The sequence below is a fragment of the Fundulus heteroclitus genome, unplaced genomic scaffold (assembly GCF_011125445.2).
Source record: "Fundulus heteroclitus isolate FHET01 unplaced genomic scaffold, MU-UCD_Fhet_4.1 scaffold_587, whole genome shotgun sequence".
NCBI lineage: Eukaryota > Metazoa > Chordata > Actinopteri > Cyprinodontiformes > Fundulidae > Fundulus > Fundulus heteroclitus.
Window position 1 is genome coordinate 45772 of NW_023397019.1, and position 21585 is coordinate 67356.

General features: G+C 38.8%; 1 protein-coding gene across 1 annotated transcript in view; it reads left to right on the forward strand.

Annotated features, from left to right (window-relative positions):
* Positions 1 to 21198, forward strand: part of LOC118561244 (copine-8-like) — a 60975-nt gene extending 39777 nt beyond the window's left edge. Inside the window, exons 3-4 of the mRNA XM_036133153.1 lie at positions 10985 to 11031; positions 21076 to 21198. Of these exons, the coding sequence (XP_035989046.1) occupies positions 10985 to 11031; positions 21076 to 21183 (155 nt within the window). The 3' untranslated portion in view covers positions 21184 to 21198. The remainder of the gene's footprint in view (positions 1 to 10984; positions 11032 to 21075) is intronic.
* The last annotated feature ends 387 nt before the right edge of the window (positions 21199 to 21585 follow it).

The following is a 21585-nucleotide window of genomic DNA, read 5'->3' on the forward strand; positions in this document are numbered from 1 at the left end:
GTACCAGAAAGGCCGACCCAGTTCTCCAGACGTTCTAACAGAATGGAGTGATCAACAGTATCAAATGCTGCACTAAGGTCCAATAGAACCAGCACGGTGGTTCTTCCACAGTCTGTATTTATATGGATGTCATTAAACACTTTGATGAGGGCGGTCACTGTACTGTGGTGAGCACGGAAACCTGACTGGAAAACGTCAAATCGGCTGGTCGTTGTTAAGAAGGTGTTTAATTGTTGAAACACAACTTTTTCAATAATCTTACTGATAAAGGGGAGGTTTGAGATGGGCTTGTAGTTCTGGAGTAGAAGTTTGTCTAAATTGTTCTTTTTCAGCAATGGTTTGATAATTGCTGTTTTTAGGGACTGGGGGAAAACACCTGACAGAAGGGACGTGTTTATTATCTGAGTCAAATCAGACGCTATAACAGGTAAAACCTTCTTAAGGAAAGCTGCGGGTAGAACATCAAGGCAGCAGGAGGAGGAACTTAACTGCTGAATTATCTGCTCTAAGCTTTTGTAGTTTATTTGGCTGAATTAGAAATTTGTCAAGATCATTTCTAGTTGGATACAGCTTTGGTTCTGGAGTTGATATGGATGTACATACTGATCCTTTAATCTTTAGGATTTCCTCAGTAATTTAGTTAGCAAATTCATTACAGGCTCTGGTGGAGTGGAGTTCGGAAGCCACGGACACAGGAGGGTTTGTTAACCTGTCGACTGTGGCCAATAAGACACAAGCGTTATTAACGTTTTTCTGGATGATCTCAGAGAAGAAAGATTCTCTTGCCTTTTTCAGTTGTAAGTTATATCAGTAAAGTCTCTATTTATAGATGTCATAGTGAACCTGGAGTTTAGTCTTTCTCCACCTGCGTTCAGCTGTGTGTAGCTCAGCTCACTTCTGATTAGGGGACCTGTGGCCAATTTCTGCATGGTGCAATTACCATATTTTTTAATATGTGAAAAAGACACACAAAACATGTATAGAAAACATATTTTAAGATTTGATTTACCTATATACAACATAAATAGTTTTAACACAATTCTTGTCAAATTCATTATATTTTATGAGATAAATCCAAATGTGGTGACTTTGAAGTGTAAGCCTTCTATGATGTGCAATTTATAAAACATCAACAGAAGATGGGTGATCGCTGACATTTTTTTACATATTTTTTCTATGTCTTTTCAATATGGTTAGTCGCATTAAGGTCCATTCATACCCTACATATGGCCTACACGTCCGTATTTCTGTTCGTACGTTCTATCCGTTGACTCCTTCATACCTCCGTCCGTTGAGGTGCGCAATAATCAATATTTCCTCTAGGTGGCAGTGCTGGGCGGCAATAATTCGTCATTGATCAAACATGGCGACGGTCCATGACGTGATTTTGTTGTATTTGCTCCGTAAGTAAACTTTTTGTTCGTCCCTGTGCCCCGGACACGACACATCATATGTGTGTAGGTAGTTGCGGACAAGCTCCGCAAGTCGTTCCTCGAATCCCGCAACTGTTTAAAGCCCAGAATTATAACCTTCTTCGTGATTTTGTTGCCATATTGTACTACAAACTCAATAGCGCCCCCACCTTTTCCGGTAGTATTGCTCCGTATTGATCCGTTTCGTCCGTAATCGTAAGCTCCCAATTTTCGTGTCAAAATACGGACGAAATCGACGGTTAGAACGTATGAAACACTTCACACGTATCCGTATCCGTCTTTTACGTGAGGTATGAATTGGCCTTTACTCGGACATATTTAAAAATTGGAAATATTTAAATATAGAAAATAAATACATGCTCAATAATTTAGGGCTGGACGAAAATTCAATAGCAATACATATATTGATCGATAGATGTATGTTGATGATGGGAAAAAGGGGTCAATGAAAAGTTCAACAGTTTTCCTTCCATTTGCATTCCAGCCTGTCATGTAGATTAATACTAGATACTTAATACTACAACCAATCACAAACGCAGATCCAGGAATTCTCTGTCACTAAGCTCCGCCCCCTTCAGAGAGTTCAGAGAGCTCACATTACTTTTTAAAAACTTGCAGTTTTGGTAAAAAGTTGGTTGAATAAACAACAGCAAGCTTCATGTTCTAGTTCTAAATAAACTGGGGGCACAGAGAGAAATTTACTGCGGGACTGTAAAAAGCCAAACACAAGGAGATTTTGGAAACATCACATTTGCTGAGAAACTGTCAGCATGGTGGTGTTGGAGATTGTCTGATGGGTTAGGGTTGCTTAATTCTTTATTTTCTGAGTTGCTCGGCTCCATTGCTTTTCCTTCTTTATTCATTGTGCGCATGTGCAATATCGCAGTGAACTTGAAAAATCAAGTCCAGTGCACATTTTAGCTGCTTGCAAAACTGAAATAAATCGTAGTTGGTTCTAGGTTTGCTCTGCTTGGGGATGTTGCAGTAAGACCGGAAGTGCAAAGCTTTAGCCTTGGTTATTTTCTCTCAACTCCTCCAGTCATGCTTTCTTCACAGCTAGAGTGCCTCCATTTAATTTTGTTCACCTGTTATCCAAGTATTTATGTTATATTTTGTCCACTGAACATTGCTAGATTCTTCTCTGATTATGATTTCATTTGTGTTATGATTGTAAGCTGTTTCTGGTTTACAAATTAAATCATACTCCACATCATTCTGCCTTCCTCCAGTATGTCTTGCAACCTTCCAATCCACAAATTATAATATTTCAGTGTAGTGATATCAGCCAGCATAGAAAACATCAGACCTTCTGTTTCTAATGCTGTAAGAGACTGCAGGCATCAAGGGACTGCCCCTCACAACAGGGGGCCACTGCTATGAACCCAGGCTCTCCCCCTTCATCTTTGATTTTTCCGTGGGCATAAAGAGAAGTCTGACATCGGGGAGATCCGCAGCCATGTTCTGAAACTGAAAGCTGAGCCGAGACTGCATGAAGCAGTTTCCCACAGCTTGACAGTGCCTAAATACAGTACACACAGCACTGCACACAGCCATGCTAGAAAAGCCCTGCTAAGTTCCCCGCCGCGCTGAGGGTCCTAGTTCTGCCAGAGGACCCGCATAAAGGAGCTAGCTGCTTGCTCATCGCCCCGGCCCAAACCAGCTTTACCCTGGTCCAACTGCTCCAACTGGATGTCCCAAAGCCAAGAGAACGGATAAAGAGGCAGAGATTTGGATTTGGAGTTTGACAGGGAAAGTTAAACGGTTTACTTATAATGTGTTTTACTGTGGTTTGGCTAAGCTACCCGTTAGCGACCTTTGAAACAATGCTAAGCTGATACGCTTTGGGTGTGTTTATTTCAACTATTGTCCTAATATCAGCTGTTTGGTCTGATATTCACTGTACAATACCTAACAGACCGAGAGTTATGTATTAAACATTAAATGACTGAAAACAGGAGTAATGGCACGACATTAGCTAATGCAGACCACACCTAATGTAATAAGTAGTAGTAATAGTATTTGGCTGTAGTTAAAGTTGATTTTTTTCCCCCAAGTAAGATGGACAAGCATTAGCGACCCTATGATCTGCTGAATAATAATTGTTGATGAGTTCAACAATTATTATTTTCCGCATGTGAAATCTGCAGAAGGACTTGCTGTTAAACTGAAACAAATGGATCAATAGGGAGTGGTTTATGTTAGGTCTTGTTTAAAATTTCCAATATAAGTTGTTTCATGCAAGTGACATTTGGACCAGTTGGAAGTAATAATCCCGGTCACACTATAACTTGTTGGAGATTTTAGACATCTTAAATTAGGATTTGTGGTTAATATCAAAGGATAACGGATAAAGGATTATTATCAAGTTGACATTTCATATGTTTTTCTATATTAAATGTGATATTATCCATCCCCACTAGAAGTGCCTCAGAAATCTTCCAGGAATAGTTGCTAGGAGAGTGTTGCTAGGGAGAAGGATGTCTGGGTTTCCCACCTTAACTTGTTTCCACATTCTGACCTAGCATGAATGGATGAACATGTATTGATGGAGTATAAATCATCCAAGTGCCACATAATGGACGACCAGGGTTCAGTTTAGCCAGCTTCTTGGCATGCGTAAAATATTTTACCTCTCAATTTAACAGCCTTTCAAACCATCTTTGTAAAAGTGTTTGTAAGTATTTAGGTATTCAGAAGAGGCCGATTTAAAAGATTAAACCCTATAAACCGAAATGATATTGGAAATGAAACTAAAAACAAACACAGATAAAACAACTTATAAAAAGAAATGTCTGATATTCTGCTATTCGTTCACCTAAATAAGTTGCTGTGTTACTGCTTTCTTAAATAAATCAGCTATGTTATATTACTACATAATTTCTCAATGTAAACTCTGGATGAGGTTGGAAATCTAGTGGGGGGAAAACTGTCACCTGTACTAAATTAACTTTGATTCGATTTAGCAAGTTTGCCATGGCCTTTCCTCTAGGGTTCAAGAATTAGGTTTCTGGCCCACTTTGACATATCTCTCTCCTGACAGCTTATCACTAGATTAGGTGGGATGACACCACGCTCACTTACCTAATTGTTATGTGAGGGGTGTATTTTAAAAAGATTTCTGACAGTCAGAACCTTTAAAAACTGCAGATGATATCGGCCCCCACTTCACAATAATTAACATGGATTTCCGCAGATCTTCCGTTTTCATACCAGCCATCTTTCCAGGCCTTCTTACCTTCATAACTTTTTATCTTTCACCTTGCTTGTGACACCAAAGCTCTGGGTTATTCTGATTTTTCTTCTACTTGTCTCTTAGGACTGCCTTTTTAATAAACCTCTGTTTATTAAACAGGTGTTCTTCCACCACCCGATCAACGTTGTCTTTTACCTCACAGTGCACTGCTTGAATCAGTGCTTGATGCATGATGTTAGCCAAAAGGCCCGAAGATAGACAGAAAGATATTATGAGTTCAAATATATATGTTGACCATGAATGAAAGCTTGGTGTAAATGTCCTGTTAAATGATCATAGCTGACAGAGACTCAACTTTTGCAACAAGAAATTGCAACATACTGTACATGTATGCAAAATGCATAAAAGACAGCAGAACTAGCTTCAAGCGATACCTTTATGTAATTCTGAACAGAAATTTAACATGTTTGCAGTTACTTCCATACAGAGAAATGGAGTGTAGCCCCCGTCAACCTCTGTTGCATTCAGCTCATGAGGTTTGCTGCATGCTTTTGTCCATCTTTCCCATTTTTATAGACTTTTTGTTGGTTTTGGAAAAATAATAAACTGTATTCCATCCTCTAAGCATTCAGGACAACACATGTCTCAATTGTGCTTTCCTCAGTGAAATTTTTTTCAAAGTCTCAAGAAATCCCTCCATGCTTTCGTAATACAAAATCCTGACGATGCTGTCAAAAATATCTGCAGCTCCCACAGGTAAGGGGCGTTTCAATTTGGGACAAATTGAGAATGCTGATTGGTCAGTTGCTTGAAAAGCCTCCAGGATTGATTGACAAGTGGCATCTCATCAAACACTATTAGTACAGAAAACAATCCCATGACAGATGTTCCATACGTTCAGGCCTTTAGATGTGGCGCAGAGACGTGCTAAGGTTCAGCCAAAGCGTAAGAATGGGAGAGAAAGTTGTTTTAATGACTTTGATCACGGCTTGGTGATTTTGCCAGTATTCTCAAGGGGTTTTTCCCCTCATACAGGTTTACAGAGAACTGTTCCAAATGAGAAAATATTCAGTGAGGGGCAGCTGTGTAAAAGAAAATGTCTTGATGATGTATAAACTTGAAAGAGAATAAGCAGGCTGTTTCAAAACAGTAGCTCAAAAAAGCAGTTGCTACAACCAAGGTACGCAGAATACCATCTGTGAACGTACAACGTGTCAATCCTTGAAGCAGATGGGCTAAAACAACAGAAGACCACTTAGGGTGCTCTCCTGTCCGCTAACAACAGGGAAGTGGGCTATTTACAGAGGCTCACCAAAACTAGACAATAACAGATTGGAAAGATGTTGTTTGATCCAATCAGTGTCAATTTCAGCTGCAACATTCAGATGGTAGGGTCAGAATTTGGGGGCAGGGGGGGTACTTTATCATCGCGGGGAAAATCTCTCATCCCTCCTGGTCTCCATCCCTCCTCAGATTGTTGATTTAAATGCACAGCCTCAGAGGAGTTTTAACATGGAGCCTCAACATTTAAACCAGCAATCAAGTTCACTTTTTAACCAGTTCCTTTAATGTGGACAACATCTGTGCTTTTACCTCTGATTTACACATTGAGTAAACTCCTCTTCGTGAAATTGTTTCACAGTTTCTTTGGTTTTTGTCTGTGGAAACATGGGGAAAAAAGACCAACTGGCTCACTGTTAATATGCATTAACATGCTCTGCATTGACTATTTATGGTTGAATCTGGGTGTGTAGAGGGCAGAATGTGAGGCAGAACCTGGTAGCAAATGTTCAGGTCCAGCTGTGATCTATACAGGAAAATTGTGTGCTGGTGTGGTTCTGTAAATCTAAATTGTTTGGGGTATACGCCTTTTATTTGCTGTACGTACACTTTTTGTATGGATTCTAAGCAATATTTTATAAACAAGACCCTGAACACCATTGGGTGGTGGAACAAGTTGTGAAGCAAAAAATTCTGAAGCACTTGTTTAATGCGATCAAGTGATCCATCATCTCTAAGAGATATTTCAGAAACCTTGGTTTGCCACAAGGAATTGAGACCAGCACAATACAAGCAAAGCCTACCTAATAAAGCGGGCGGTTGGTTGTCATCGCTTGAATGAGATTAACACGTCCTGCCTTGGACTCCATGATGCCACGGTTGTTAACACTGTTGCCATGGAGCAAGAAGGTTCAAATTCAGTCTGGGGATTTTCTGCTTGGAGTTTGCATGTTCTCCACCCCTGCTGACATGGATTTTCTCATACACTCCAGTTTCCTCCTACAGTCTAAAAATATTCACCCTGGGTCATCTGGGTCTTCTAAATTGCCCTCAGAAATGTGCATTTGTGCATAATTGTCTGTCCTTCGCTTTGTATGCTGCCACTTGGAGCTATTGTAAATCAGCACCAGTTATCCTTCCTCTGCTATGCAGAGGATCTACAGATCTACTTTTCTCTGAAGCCAGGTTGTAGTAAATCCCTCTATTCTCTACTGGACTGCATTACTGCTGTCAAAGTGGTTCGGCCAGAATATTTAGGTTTTTAAACAAACAAAAGACTGAAGACTGAATATTCCGATAGTGCCTACTCCAAGGCACTTCTCCATGGTTTCTCCGGTGCTGCTACACGTGGCGCTGTCCTCGGAGACGGAAATACAATGGGAAGAATGTTTCATAGGATCTCAGGAGGCATCCTGCTGTGAGGGCAGTCCTAAGGAGGAGGCTCCTACAGTCTCATATTTCTCATGGCTATCAGAGTACCGTCTCATACTTATATACCTTATGGCTGAGGCACAACAAATAATTCCACCAAAGAGGCTGAGAATAAAGATAAAAAACTGGACTGAGTTAAAGTCCAGATCTCATTGGGATGCTATGGGGTGTCTTCTTACAGGCTGCACATGCTAGAAACTAGAAACTACATAATGTCTCACAGCTGACATTTTCTCAGATTATGCTCGGAGACAAAAGTACTCTCACTGAATGGAAGTCAGCTAAAAGGAATACGATATATCTTTTATTTTGTTATCTATTGCTCAGTGAGTTAAAAAAGAGGTTTATCTTAGTTATTTCATAGAAAGTGAATCACTTTCTTTCATCAGAGATCAAAAATTGTAAACTGAAAATGTTTCTTATTCAGGAATCAAATATTGAATAGGATGTCCTAACATTCATGTTACTAGTATTCAACATTTCCTGTAAAGGCTTGTGTGTTTTGTACCCACGCTGCAGGCAGAGTGTTTCTGGGACTAGGCTTCAGTGGGACATTGCCTTGTCGTTTAGCCGCAATGTAGCTAAGCACATGTGCTTCTTCCGTTCTCCGTCGCTTTCCATAAAGTGAGCAATCCATCAGGTGCTTTAGACTTTAACTCAAATGAATCAGAGTCCACCGTCAGCCTCCAAACTGGATACAACCTTGCTTTTTTGCTTCGAACTGTTGCATATGTTTTTGTTTTAAAGGTATTAGATTACCAGACTACACCATCCATTTGATTTCACTTATTTCTTCCTTTGTTCAGTTAAAAGGTGAACATGCAAGTCACGAACAGACGAGCCTGTACTAATCAGATTTACAAAACCAATTTAATCTGCACTACACGCCTCTTCCCGCATGGTTACCAATGTGACAATGAAAAGATTGTTTTCTCGTAAACACACGACCGAAAAGAGTCACTCCCTCTCCCGCATTCTTCTTATCTCCCCTCTCTTAATTGCTCATTAGGAGGGCAAAATCTGGGTTTAATCACTTTCCAATTTAGACAATTTGAATGTCATTAAAGTTAATGTCCAAACTTCATACAGGCACCAAGTGTCTGATGGTGTCTAGACACAGATAACATCACTTGGCCAGGATACACATCCCATTAGAGCCTTTAGTGAGCGTCCTTGGTTTGCCTAAGCACAAATTCATGTGTGTTGTAGCTAAACTGGACTCTGTTCAGTGAGATCTTTTCAGATTGTATTTCAACTTTACAACTTTTCATTGGATATTTATTTGATATTTTTTGTTATAACAATGTCTATGTGTTTTTGCCACTGTCACGCCCGAATTTTCCCATTGTGGGACAATAAAGGAATTTCTTATCTCATGTTTGTGGAAAATCTCCCAATTGTTTGTTTGCGCATGCACAGTGCGTGAGGTCAGGGGAAATCATGTCGTAGCTCTGCTTCAACAGCAGGACGCGCTCACGATCGCTCACGATCACTTACGAGGGCTGACTGAATTTCAAACATGTTTGATTTTCAACCGACCGTCCAATTCCTGATCGGGAGGTGGTCGTGAGAGGCGAATCGTCCCTCGTTACCACCTGTAGACTACACGACGCAGGACGCACGATCAAGCTGAAATTCGGCCCGATCCAAGAAATTCTCGCACGACTGAAGAATCGGCCCAAAAAGGACAACTCGTACAGTGTATGCCCGGCTTTAGACACAACTACCAACAACAAAGAGAAGAAGAAAAATTAACAAACTAGTCCAATCTAAATTAGTATTAAAGAAACACCAAGAATAGAAGAGAAAAAAGTAAATAACAGAATAAATATTGCATAGTGGAATATATTTAACAGTGAAAAGGACTCCAATCTGTTTACATACAGATAATAATACAATATACAATGTGCATGACAGTGAAACAGCATTCCGAAGCAGCCAAGGCATGTGCAAGTTACCTTAGCATCTGGGAACAGTGTAAACGATTAATGTTCAGATCAGAACCCGTGTAACCATTAAGATGTTGTAAACAGTTATTGAGTCTGTTGGGAGTAGCAGAGATTATAAACAGCAGCCAGGAGGAACAGCATGTGGAAAGCATCTAGAATGCAGCAGTCTGTCACTGAAAGAGCTCTCCAGCTCTGCAACAGCTCAATGCATGGGGTAGGAGACATAGTCCATCAGTGATGTGATTTTCCTTACAGTCCCTCGGCCTCTCATTACTGAGGTCAGAAAGATTGGTCGCAGTGCAGGCCAAGGATTTTTTCTGCAGTGCTGGTTATGCTTGTGAGTTTCATCCAGTTTTGTGACAGAGTATGTTCTAAAAACAGGTGGAGCAGAACACTAAATTAGATTGCGTGATGCTTTGGCACAGTGACATGAGGAGACATGGAGCCACACAGTGTCCTAAGTCTACGTATGGCTGATAGTCTCTCATGACTATGTTTTTGAATGTTTGTGATGTGCTGATCAAAGATGAGTTGACTATCCAATGTTATTTGAAGTTGTCAATTATTTCCACAGTTTGATTACTAATGATGATGGATTGCTGAGGGATGGAAAGACTGACAACTAGTTATTTGGATTTAGTTATGTTAAGGTGAAAGTGATTGTCTTCACACCAATGATTGAAGTGACTTGTTATACTCCTGAAAAGAGAAGTCATATGTGAGGAAATTAAATAATGGCTGTGTCATCGGAGTATTTATAATAAATGGTTCTGGGAGACAGACTGATGCAGTTGTTGGCATAGAGCGCGTACATGAAGGGACTCAGCACACTGCCTTGTGGGGCTCCAGTGTTTTTATTGAGTATTAGTGACGTGGTTGAGCCAACTCGTACCGCTTGTAGTCTTTTGCTCAAAACGTTGTAAATAAGATGGATCTCTCAAGAGAAACTAGTGGGATTATGTAACTTCTGGATCATCAGGTGTCTCTGGATTGTATTAAAAGCAGAACTGAAGTCAGTGAAGAGTGTCCTGACCTAATGGCCTGGGGAATCTAGATGCTGGAGAAGGGTATGCAACAGGCAGTCTACATCATCCTTTGTACCCCTCTTAGCCTTATAAGCAAATTTAAGTGGTTCAGTTATGGAGTGACAATAGGTAAGATCGTGCTTAACAGTAGTTTCTACAAGCATTGTTACTTAAAACCAATCAAAGACAAAGAAATAAAAAATTACCAGACACAAATGTCCTGTATTGTTGTGTTTGGTTTACATTATTATCATATTTTATTTTGTCCAAGTGACACCTGTGTGTGTTTGAAGTTACATATATTATCAGGTAGCAGCATATCTGTGACATGGCATGAAGAAGTCTTAATAATTCTGCAATGTTCTGCAGGTTTACCAGTTTGATAAGTGAGCCAGAAGTTTAATAATTGAGGGTTCTCATATTTACTGCAAATGTCTTTGATATAAGCTAAGAAAACACACTTCCTTAAAGGGTGATGGATTGGCTTTTAATAAAGAATTGTTTACTTGCCTCCAGCAACATCAGATGTAATAAAATTGGAATTGAAAGCAAATGTTTTGATATCTGCAAGGTGCTATGGGTACCAACATGTAGACACCAAAAAGGCTTTCCGCTAGAGTGGAAACATATCCATTCTGTTTTCATCCCTCTCTTCTCTTCTCTCTCTTGTAGTGGTTGTGTTATATGTGCAAGGTGTGGGAACCAAAGAGTGGAGAGAGGTAAGTTAAGAAGCCTAACTTCAATATCTAATATGCTTTGTATGTGTAGAAATAATGCAAAGTAAGTGGGTTATTAAAAGAGAGCCCAGAGGTCGCCCTTTAAACTGACAGCTTTCTAAAATAAAACAAAACAACCCAATGCTGGTAAGTAAATTGCAAGCGTTGACATATACTACATTTATTGTGTTATACTAACACAACTGCTGTCTTGATTTGAGGGAAGATAAAAAATTTATAATTTTTGCGGTCTCATAAATAAATCTGCCGTTTGACTTACAGCTGTTTGCAGTCAGATACTGTTTTTGAACCAGGGTCAGGGTTTACTGCCGATCCCCCCCCCCCCCCCCCCCCCCCGACACACACACACACACACAAACACACACACACCTTTCTATTCTACTTGAATGGTCCTAATAAGAAACACGATATAAACTGTGCAGCTATTAGTGGCGTAAACAACTTGTCAACCGCTGCTCACACTATGACACATGAGCAGATAACCTTGCAATTGCTTTACTACCAGGGTTCCAAGGTTGTAGAGAAAAAGGCTGCATCGAGTAGAGCACTACACTCTAATGCTATAAATAATAGTGATAATAATAAGAATATTGTGCACACAAACAAGTAACCTACTCATTGCTAATTAGCTAAAAAGTCAGTGTCAGATATCTCAAACATCATAAGAGTTAAAAATTACGTTTAACATTGGAAAGTTGGTATAATGTGGAAATGTTTACAATCACTCATAGTAATTCCTTAAAGCATTGTCTTCAGTAAGGCAACAAATGACTGAAGCTTGTGAACCAGATAATAACTCAGATCTGTGAACTTTTAAGCTCCTTTTTTTTATGATGTATTGCTTGAATGGGCATTTGATGTGGTACAACTTATCATATATATTTGTCACCATTTTTTCAAAGATTTGTGATTTACAATTATGCTTGTGTCTTAGAATCTGTTCAGATTGTTATAATTTATTTGTGCCACATTTGTTAGCATACCATCCATCCATCCATCCATTTTCTGACCCGCTTATTTTAAAAGATTTGTATTTCACTCTGTCTTTTTACACAGTGCTGTATTATATACTGACAGTAGACAATACATTTTATTTTTTTTTTAAATCTAAGATTTAGTGGCATAAAGAAATTAGTTTGTACCAGACACTGATTTGGCCTTCTCAAAACACTTTGACAATTGATTGCTATTGGTAAGGTTTGGTTCAGTGAAGCTAATACAGTTGGAATATATTCATGCATGTCCTTGTGAATGGAGTACCCAATCAGCTTGAAATTAAATATTTTGACCAAGCAAGTTGGATACTACGGGGTGCTGGGAACTTGTAGCTAATAGCTCTCATGAATGGCTTTTCAAAGCAATCCCATATTTGCTGTTAAGTATTAATAGCAGGAAACCTCTAGGCCCAGAAACAACCTTCTCAAATATAGAAGGGGCATGGCCAGGGACAAGCCACGCCCCCTCTATCATAACAGCTTGAAGTTCTGGTTCAGCTCAGTGTTTTACATGAACTCCTTCATTGATAGTTTATGAAGACAAATATGTGTGCAAAATCAATGTAAATAGATTTTTTTTTAATAAAATCCCTTTATCACTGAGTAGCTGTCAGTAAAAATAAAGAACCCATATGTCTTGTTTTTGCTCACATTAGCTGTGTGATATTTTGTAGTTTTGTATTTCTTTCCAGCCTATTACTGTTTCAACTATTTCACAGTGTGTATAAACTTTTTTCATAATCACAAGTGGTTCCATTTCTCTGAGCATCCAGCCCTGATCCTCCACTCAGGCCCCCACAAATGAACAGTTTTAGAATGTTGGAGACTACAGGCAAATCTGTCTGTGGGATGTAAAACTCTAGCAAAAGTGCCACAGTATCATTCTCGATAATCTTTCTATTTTGTATTTTTTAGTTACTTGGCACTTAGGATTTTTTTTTCTTTGAGGTCTGCTGTAGTTAATATGATCACAATCGATGAATACTGATGTCGAAATAGGCGTTTCCCAACATAGTACAAAATGTCTGAATCAGGAAGTCAATTCTGTTTTCAGTCTTAGAAAACCCAAAGTTACAGCAAATTAACAAATTCAGGATCAGGGTTAGATAGAAAATGGTAAACACCTGTTATCACACACCCTGAGTTCCACCGGCTACTTCACAAGTTTGTTTTTTGTTTTTTTGCAAGCTTTCATGTGATTTGGCATTGGTTGTCATGCGTCAGTTGAACTGACATTGTTTATTTCCTAAAAAACATTTAGAAATCATTCTATTGCACAAGAAGGGAGTTTAAAGGTAAATAAAAAATGAAAAATAATATCGGTATTCTCAGCTCACAAACTTGGGACTTATTTTTGATCAACATTATTCCTTCCCCTTCCCTCCAGCAGCACTGTAGCTTGTCTACAGGTTAATGTCCCAGAATGCCTCTGGTTGTGGTTGTTGCCATCGCCTATTGTTGCAGCTGCTGCTTCGTCAGAACTCTGGCACCAAAGAGCGCCGTGTGTCCAACTCATACAAAACAAACCTTGACAAAACAGCAGTGGTTGGTGTTATGTGAATGTAGTTGGCTTCTTTCCCCTGTCATAACCATTTACCTTCATTTCCAAAATGTAATTTTTGCTTGCATAATAATTTAGGCTTCAGTTTTACTGTTGATCTAGAATCAGCTTATACTACCTTCTTTCCTTATTGACGCCTTTTTTTCCATTGTCATTCTGCCATTGCTTTCACTTTGGGCTTTAGTGCTTCAGGCATTTTTTTGTGAGTGAAGCCAACAACTCTACGTACTTTACCTCGGGACCACAATGGTTTCCCACAACACCATTGTGTGCTGCAGGGGATTCTGTTGGAGGAAAGCCCTCTACCTCACAGCGCTCTGGCAGGTGCTTTATGACGCTGTTTCTTTCCAGTTTTCTCTCTGGCACCTAGCAGTTCTTTGTCTGCTCATGGCCCTACTCCCTTTCAACTCCCAAACTTGTCTTTGTAATTTCTTGTGCAAAAAAGGACGGGAGTAATCCTAAGAGTTATCTGTTTGCTTTGATCTTACTAGTAAAACCTATAACAGCATTTTCAAAAAAGCACTATTTAGTCTTGCTTCTTTATAGTGATAGGGCCAATGTAAATTTTTATATGGAAAGCTGATGGCTTCACCTCTCAAATTCAATTCATGTTTCATTTGCACCAGTCTCCCCAACTTGGAAGAAATTACCCATATATAAACTTAATGGCCATATACGCAGTTTACTTAGACGTTTAAAGCTTTTTGAGGATAGGTCTATTTAGGACGGAGACTGGGGCGACAAAGCTTATCTGCAGGAAACAAGTATAACAATGCTTTAAAACATTACCAAGAAGGATATGTGCTGAGAAAGAAAGGGAAGGCATGCTCTTAACATCCTAAGGTTGGGAACTGGGCCCTAAATACCTGTGTGCGGGGTAATAGGAGTGCCTGTTTTCCCATTAAGTTACATTACCCCATAGACTACTGCCTTTACCTGTTAATGTTCTGTCCTTGTAAAATACAATGGATCAATTTCAGTTTGTGTTTTTGTTCTTGGCTGACTCCACAGCAAGCTCTCTCAACAAATAACTTTTTTAATTCAATTCAATTTTATGTATATAGCCCCAATTCAGAACATATCATCTCAAGGCACTTTACAAAGTCACATTCAATCAACTGGATAGCAGCTGAATTATCATGACACAGCAGAGTTTGCTCTCCTTAACAATAGTTTGGTGGCACCATCTATTTCTAGACTTAGTCTTATTTCTTTCTCAACCATTATGTATTTAATTATGTTTTGAGAAATTTTTCCGAGAAATTTTTGGTTATGGTGGATGTTCGTAACATTGTGCATCAAAAGGTGACTCTTTAATTACAACAAATTTCCATGTGCCCCAAGGCACTAATAACATACTTTAGTTTAGTTCAATCTGTTTAAATAATTTTGGTGTGTCTCATAATTACTTTTCTCTCTAAGGTGGGTGGGGGCAGATAGCTGCTTTACCAAACAGCATTCAGCAATCCATGTAAACAAATTTTAGAAAATGATTTAATTGAATAGTTATTCAAATCACACTTACAAACTGTTGAAGCAGAAAGGCTTTACCAGGACAACTCTGAACAAGTGCTAATGCTGTAGACAAATGCTTTACTTTTAAACTTTCCTTTTTATGTAATGGTTCTTTTTTCTTCATCTCAAACCTTTACATCCGGTGAATGTGACAGTTTTCAGTGAAACCCTCGGTTGAGTTTGAATAAAGACAGGATAACTCAGATCAGTGTCAATTCACCCCCATTTTTCTCTACTGTATACACACCCCAATACTACTCACCTCCACAAGACTGTAAATGTAAATGTAAATAATCTGTAAAATATACTTTTAGTTAGGACAAAATCTTTTAGAAAAACAGTCAGAAGAAAAAAAAATAATCTAGATTTCTTGTGACGTTCTGTTTTTTTGTGTGTGGCTTTGCTGTCAAATTTGGGCCAAAATTATTGTGTAACTCACGTGTGTTTGACATGGCAATTCTTTTAAATAACAGGTTTTTTTAAACTGTAGAAAAGATTGATATGTGATATTTAGTTTTGGACAGTTTATGAGCTTGTGGTTCCATGTACAGTACATACCAGAAACATTCAGCACATATCAGCTGATCTCTCCCTATAACCAAACTGGCCAGTCAAAAGATAAACTTTTTTTTTTTTCCCCTAAAAATAGGGGTGAGCTGAACTGATTAGTACATTTTTGGATCATTGCCTCAGTTAAGGTCAATATTAATGTCAGTTAGAGTTGACACAGAGTCCTGGGGCCCGTTCTTCGTACGTTGCTTAAAACATCCGAGATCAAATGAGACATCCAAGATGATTTCATCCGGCTAATCATGATCCGACTAATTGGGTTCTTCGAACACACCTGTTGTTTATGATTAGTATGGCTGGATTGAGTTATCTGAGATAACTGCGCGTTCATGCGTCGCTTTAAAAGGGGAAATGTATCGATAGTGGAAACAATGATCAGCAACGCTGCTATTAGCTGTTCAGCATGGCCAAAGAACGCCCACAGTTTTTCTCCCAGTAGAACAAGAGCTTTTAATGGAGGTTATGCCGACTTTGAGTCATTAATTAAAACGACAGGGAACACCTCAAAGTCTGTTAAAGCCAAGAGAGAGGGCGGGCAAAAAGTAGCAGACAAATTAATGCATACGTGCTGTGCATGTTAGATGTTTCTATCACTTTCTACAGAATGTATTTTTACATTTTAATAATTTCATATTTACTTTGTTCTTTTATATCAGCGCCCCCACAGGACCCACTAGAAGATGGGGACAAGTAAAAGTGAAATACAAGAATATTCTACAAAATGGTAGCCTTTAATTATTATACTTTATTTTAAAAAGGCACTTGTTATGGCAACAGATCCAAATTTCAGTGTCATTCCTTAGACACTGGAAGTAAAGGACTCGGGCAAACTGTGAATTTTAACAAAAAAAAAATTATTTATCTAGAGAAATGAAGTTCTTCCTTTTCCAAGTCATCCACATTTTACACGGTAAAACTGTATTGCTCCGTGTCTAGATAATCCATCCATAGTTTTTTCTAATACAATATACGTCTCAACAGGAAGCAAGCCTTTCAAAGTAAAACTAAACTTCACAATAAAATGGCCTGAAGAAATCTTCTTACTGAATATGATAAAAATAAAAAGCAAACCATCATACAAATAACTTAAATATTTTCTATTTATGGCTCTAACACCACTTTTCCTCTTTAAAAGCTACTGTTAAATGATGTGTGTGTCTGTTTATAACAGCCACCAAGAATCCAAGGATCTACACTGTCATGCTGCGCTAAAGGATCCTGTCTATTGCACAATACGTGATTAATTCGATAAACTCTGCAAATTATTCTTGCACCTTCCGCAACAGGTTGCTGTCGTAAAAATGGACATGGCTACGACAGACTTCCCATCTCCTCCGCTTATACAGCTGCGATCTAATCCTGTTTACATGAAATAAGCCTGCTCGCGAGCAGGTTTAAGCTGGCGCACACGTTGCTAAGACAGCAAGTTCAAGATGAGTTTAGAAGAACCAAACGATCCAAGATCATGCCAAGTCGTCAACAATCAAATACAGCCGAGTTAGCGACGTACGAAGAATGGGCCCCTGGTTAGGTGTCGAAATGTTTTCAGAAAAACTGAGCTAAAGTCATGGTACTTTGATTTAAGCCTGTTTGCTGTTGTAATGACCCAGATAACTGAGAACTTTCGAAGGCAGGTCAATGTTCATATTTTAGGAATAAGAAAGAGACTGGACATGGGAGAGTTATAAGGCCTGAACAACTTTTGACCATAAGGAACACAAAGGCTAGTCTGAAATAGTACAAACAATATCTCAAAAGTTTAAGAAACATCTTAAGAGTTTTGAAAAAAAATATTCCTTTTTATGTAAAACACTGAAGTAGAACTTTTGAGAAGGTGCCCATGCCGTTAAGTTGGGCATAATACAGCATTTCATAAATATACTTATAAATCATTGTTACGCCCCCTCTGTCTAGGGGTTCAGAGGAGGTAACAAAACTGTGTCCAGAGAAGCGGAGTGGCATGTGAAAGGGTTTATTTACAGAGGAAGGGTTTTACAATAACCAAAACACAATACTCTTAACTCAATTAATAGAACCAAAGAAAAGGGCTAATACTTTTCAGGGATGTTGAATACAAAAGAAAATACATAAGGTTCAACAGGTCAGGTTAAAGATAACTCAAACCACCAAAGAAGACTAATAGAGAAAATAAAAGTACAGACAAAGGGAGCCTCAAAACCTCCCAAACATGAGCTGTGAGCCACTACAAGGTCAAGCTTCAACCAAAACAAAAACAGCTTAACAACCAAAGCAAGCACAAGTGGTTTAAACAACCCAATGCAACCAAACGTGGGGTGGGGGGAAAAGACAACTTAACAAGTAGCTTCCTACTAGCTGTCTTCCCCCTGAAGGAATGAGTTCAAGAGTCTCTTATATGATGCAGGTGGGCCTCATCAGCGGCCTGATTGGCATGGCAGTCCTCTGGTGGTCCAATGCGGTCGCAGCTCCTTGGCAGCCAATCAGGAAGGTGTTCTCCCGCAGTGGAATCTGCATAATTGATAGAAGCCTGCACAGTCTCAAGAGGCCAGGGGCCGTAACAATCATACTGTCAGTCAAACAAGGTGGTGGTAATGTGAGGATCCTAGGCTACTTTCCTGCCCAATGGTGACTTGCTATTTTTGATGGAAGTATACATTTTTCTCTTTCCAGAAAATCCTGAAGAAAAACATAAATTCCTAAACTTAAGCTAAAGCATTCTTGGGTTATTTTACAGGGAAATGGTCCCAAGTCCACCAATATTTTGCTCAGAAAAACCCAAAGGTGGTCTATTCAAAGTCTGGAGTCTAAAAAGACTCCAGAAAGAAGTCCTTTTGCCTATGTTGCCCACCCCATGTCTAGGTGTGCAACCTCCCCTTCTGTATGGACTTTTCCTCCATAAAAGTCCTAGCCCCAAAAAATAAAATAAAAACACAACATTGTATCTAAATTCAGTGTTCTAAGCTGAAATCCTGCTCTTTTGCTAAGAACAGACTCTGTTTTTGTTTTTTGAAGACATTTAAACCCTTTATAAATTTCAGATCTACAATGTTTTACTCATCCATAGAAAAAAATCTGATAAATGTATGTGTTTTAATAAGATACTGCTTGCATATTTTATTGCCAAGCAGTTTTTAGTTTTTTTACTTTACAACTTTGGCCCAAGTTGCAAAATGCTTGTACACCATTGATCTAGAAAAATGGTTTAAAGAGGAATGATCTAAGATTTCTCTCTATAAAATGCTCCAAACTTGTAAAACGTTACAAATGAAAACCAAGTGTTGCGATTGTGCTCATAGGATTGCAAAATCACTAACAGCAACGGCAATAACTGTTTTACACATAATCTAATTTAAAGATAGATTTATGAAATTTTAGTTTTTTTCCCTCTGAAAAGTATTCACATTAGATTTGATCTGTTGTTAAAGCTTTTATCTCATTGTGGGTGGCATTGCATTACTGCCAAGAAATGATTTAGTGGGTGAATTAAAACACTAACTTAGAGGCATGTGCATGTTAGACAGAATCTTGAAGTTTTTCATACCAAACATGTTCAAAAAACATATTTTCTTGCGTTGTATTCAACATTATTATATTTCACCATCCCAAGTAATGTTGTGACATTAACTGCACACATCCAGATTTGATCACATACACATATAGTGGAGTTTGTGGAGTTCTTGTTTTTGCTTTTCTTCACTCCTAAATATTTTAGATTATTAAAAATCCTTAATACTGGATAAAGATACACAGTAAACAAAAACAAGCATATTTTTAAAGGCTGATTTAAGTCATTTAGGGAAAAATACAGTCAAAATTGACCTGGGAAAAAGTAAGTGCCTTTTGAAGTTAAATCATGAATAAACTAGGATTAATCTGCATTTTCAGAAGAGTTTAGTTTAATTTCACAAACCCAACACCTTCATGTCGTAGTTGATGAAATCATACATTTAGCATGATACATTTTAGCATTTATACATTTAACATTCTCTATCCAAAGACCTCCTGCAGTAGAATGTCCAGCCATAAGCACAGGACTTAAGCCCGATATCTATTTGGTTATGCAGCAGAACAATAATAAAAGGCACAGTGCAAGGCCATCTCTGAATGGCAAATACAGTAAAAGTAATGAAGTTTTGGAGTGGCCTACCCAAAGTCTGGATTTAAATCCAATTTAGACACTGTAGTATGACATGTTGCTCATACTCAAAAATCCAAGATGGCTGAATAGATTTCTGCAAAGAACAGTGGGCAGACATTTAACAAGTTTGAATATTAACGACTTGCAGTTATCCATACGTTTCCATGTCACTTATTTTTAATGGTGGCACAACCAGTATTGAAGTCTATAGGGGATTTTTATTTTTCATGGTTTGGGTTGCTTTTCTACCTTAATGAATTAAATCATAAAATTAAAAAAACAACTTTTTGTATTTACTTGGGTTATCTTTATCCTATAATACATTTGTTTGATAAAATGAAACATTTTAGGCTTAACAGAATGCAAAAACAGAGAATATCCGCAAGGAAAACTAATTTTTAGAGCACTGTAAATAAATGTGTCATTACTTTGTTAGCACAGTAAATCTATTTGGTGTTTAAAAGTACAAGAAAAAAACTCCCTAATTTGTCCCACATATATAACCAATAATAATAACAGATATTTGTCTTTCAGATGACCCTGCTTACCTTTGGATAACAACAAAAATCTCCAGTGGTAACAAATCTATTCCCTAATCTGCAACAACAAGACACCGATTAACCCACTTTGTCTCTGAAATTATTAACCAGGGGCCTTGCAAGCCTAAAAATAGAAACAAAGCAAGCAAAAATCATGGGATTTTCCTGCCGGGTCAATATGGCAGGTACTCCTGAGGTCCAATGCACTACCCTGCTAGGGTTTGGTAATGGATAGGCTGGGGACACAGTTGATGGGACAGATTATGTGTGCTGGCTTCTGAAGACATGAGTCGAGGTATGGAGGCTGCGGCGGCGCAATGCCAAAATCAATAGCTCATTACACGGTGCTGTCGGGCCAAACCAATGAAGGCAAGGTCCGCGGCCCACAGGAGGATTACCGGTGTGATTGTCAGGCTGATAGAAAGACACCATGGCTCAGGAGGGAAGATGGGAAGGGGCCTTGCTGGGCACACAAGGGGGTAGATGATCACTCTCATGTACCGTTCCTGATTTCTCTGGGGTCAGAGACTTTAGCACAAACACCCTGGCATGTTGCAGTGTACTCCCATTTCTTTAAAATCGATTTAATATTGACAGATTCTATTATCGTGGAGTTTTTCTTTCTTATCTGTCTTTTTAAACTATGTTCTCCTCTGTATATTATCAATGATCAACTATTGAATCAATGCTGATAGTAATTCAAATCTTCTGTGTTTTTCAACGTTGTAGTTTGGCAGGACGGAAGTAATCGACAACACCCGGAATCCAGATTTTGTCAGGAAGTTTGTGCTAGATTTCTTCTTTGAAGAGAAACAGAATCTAAGGTTTGATGTGTAAGTATTTCTTTGACACTTCTTGACAAAGTCGTAACAATAAAGGGCGTGAAGCTACAGCTATTGCCAAAATTCATGCTTTTGATTGGAAGTGATCTTAATGCTTTGGAGTGGGCCACTCCAAAGCATTAAGAAACCTACAACAGAACCAGGCCCCGTCAGTAATGACCAACGGGGTGTGGGGATGGGGGGGGGGGGGAGACAGAAGACATAGACAGCAAAATAACACTGAAGCAATGATCGAGGAGTACTTTCTATGTTAGAGAGGGTAATGGCAGATAAGCACCATATGGGGGCTGTGTTTCAGAAAGAAACACAGCCAAGCCTATAAGCTCTGTGCCAGTTTTCAGGTCAAGAGGATGAAAGAGAGCACACACAGTTAGCTGTAGTGTTATGACCCATCTAT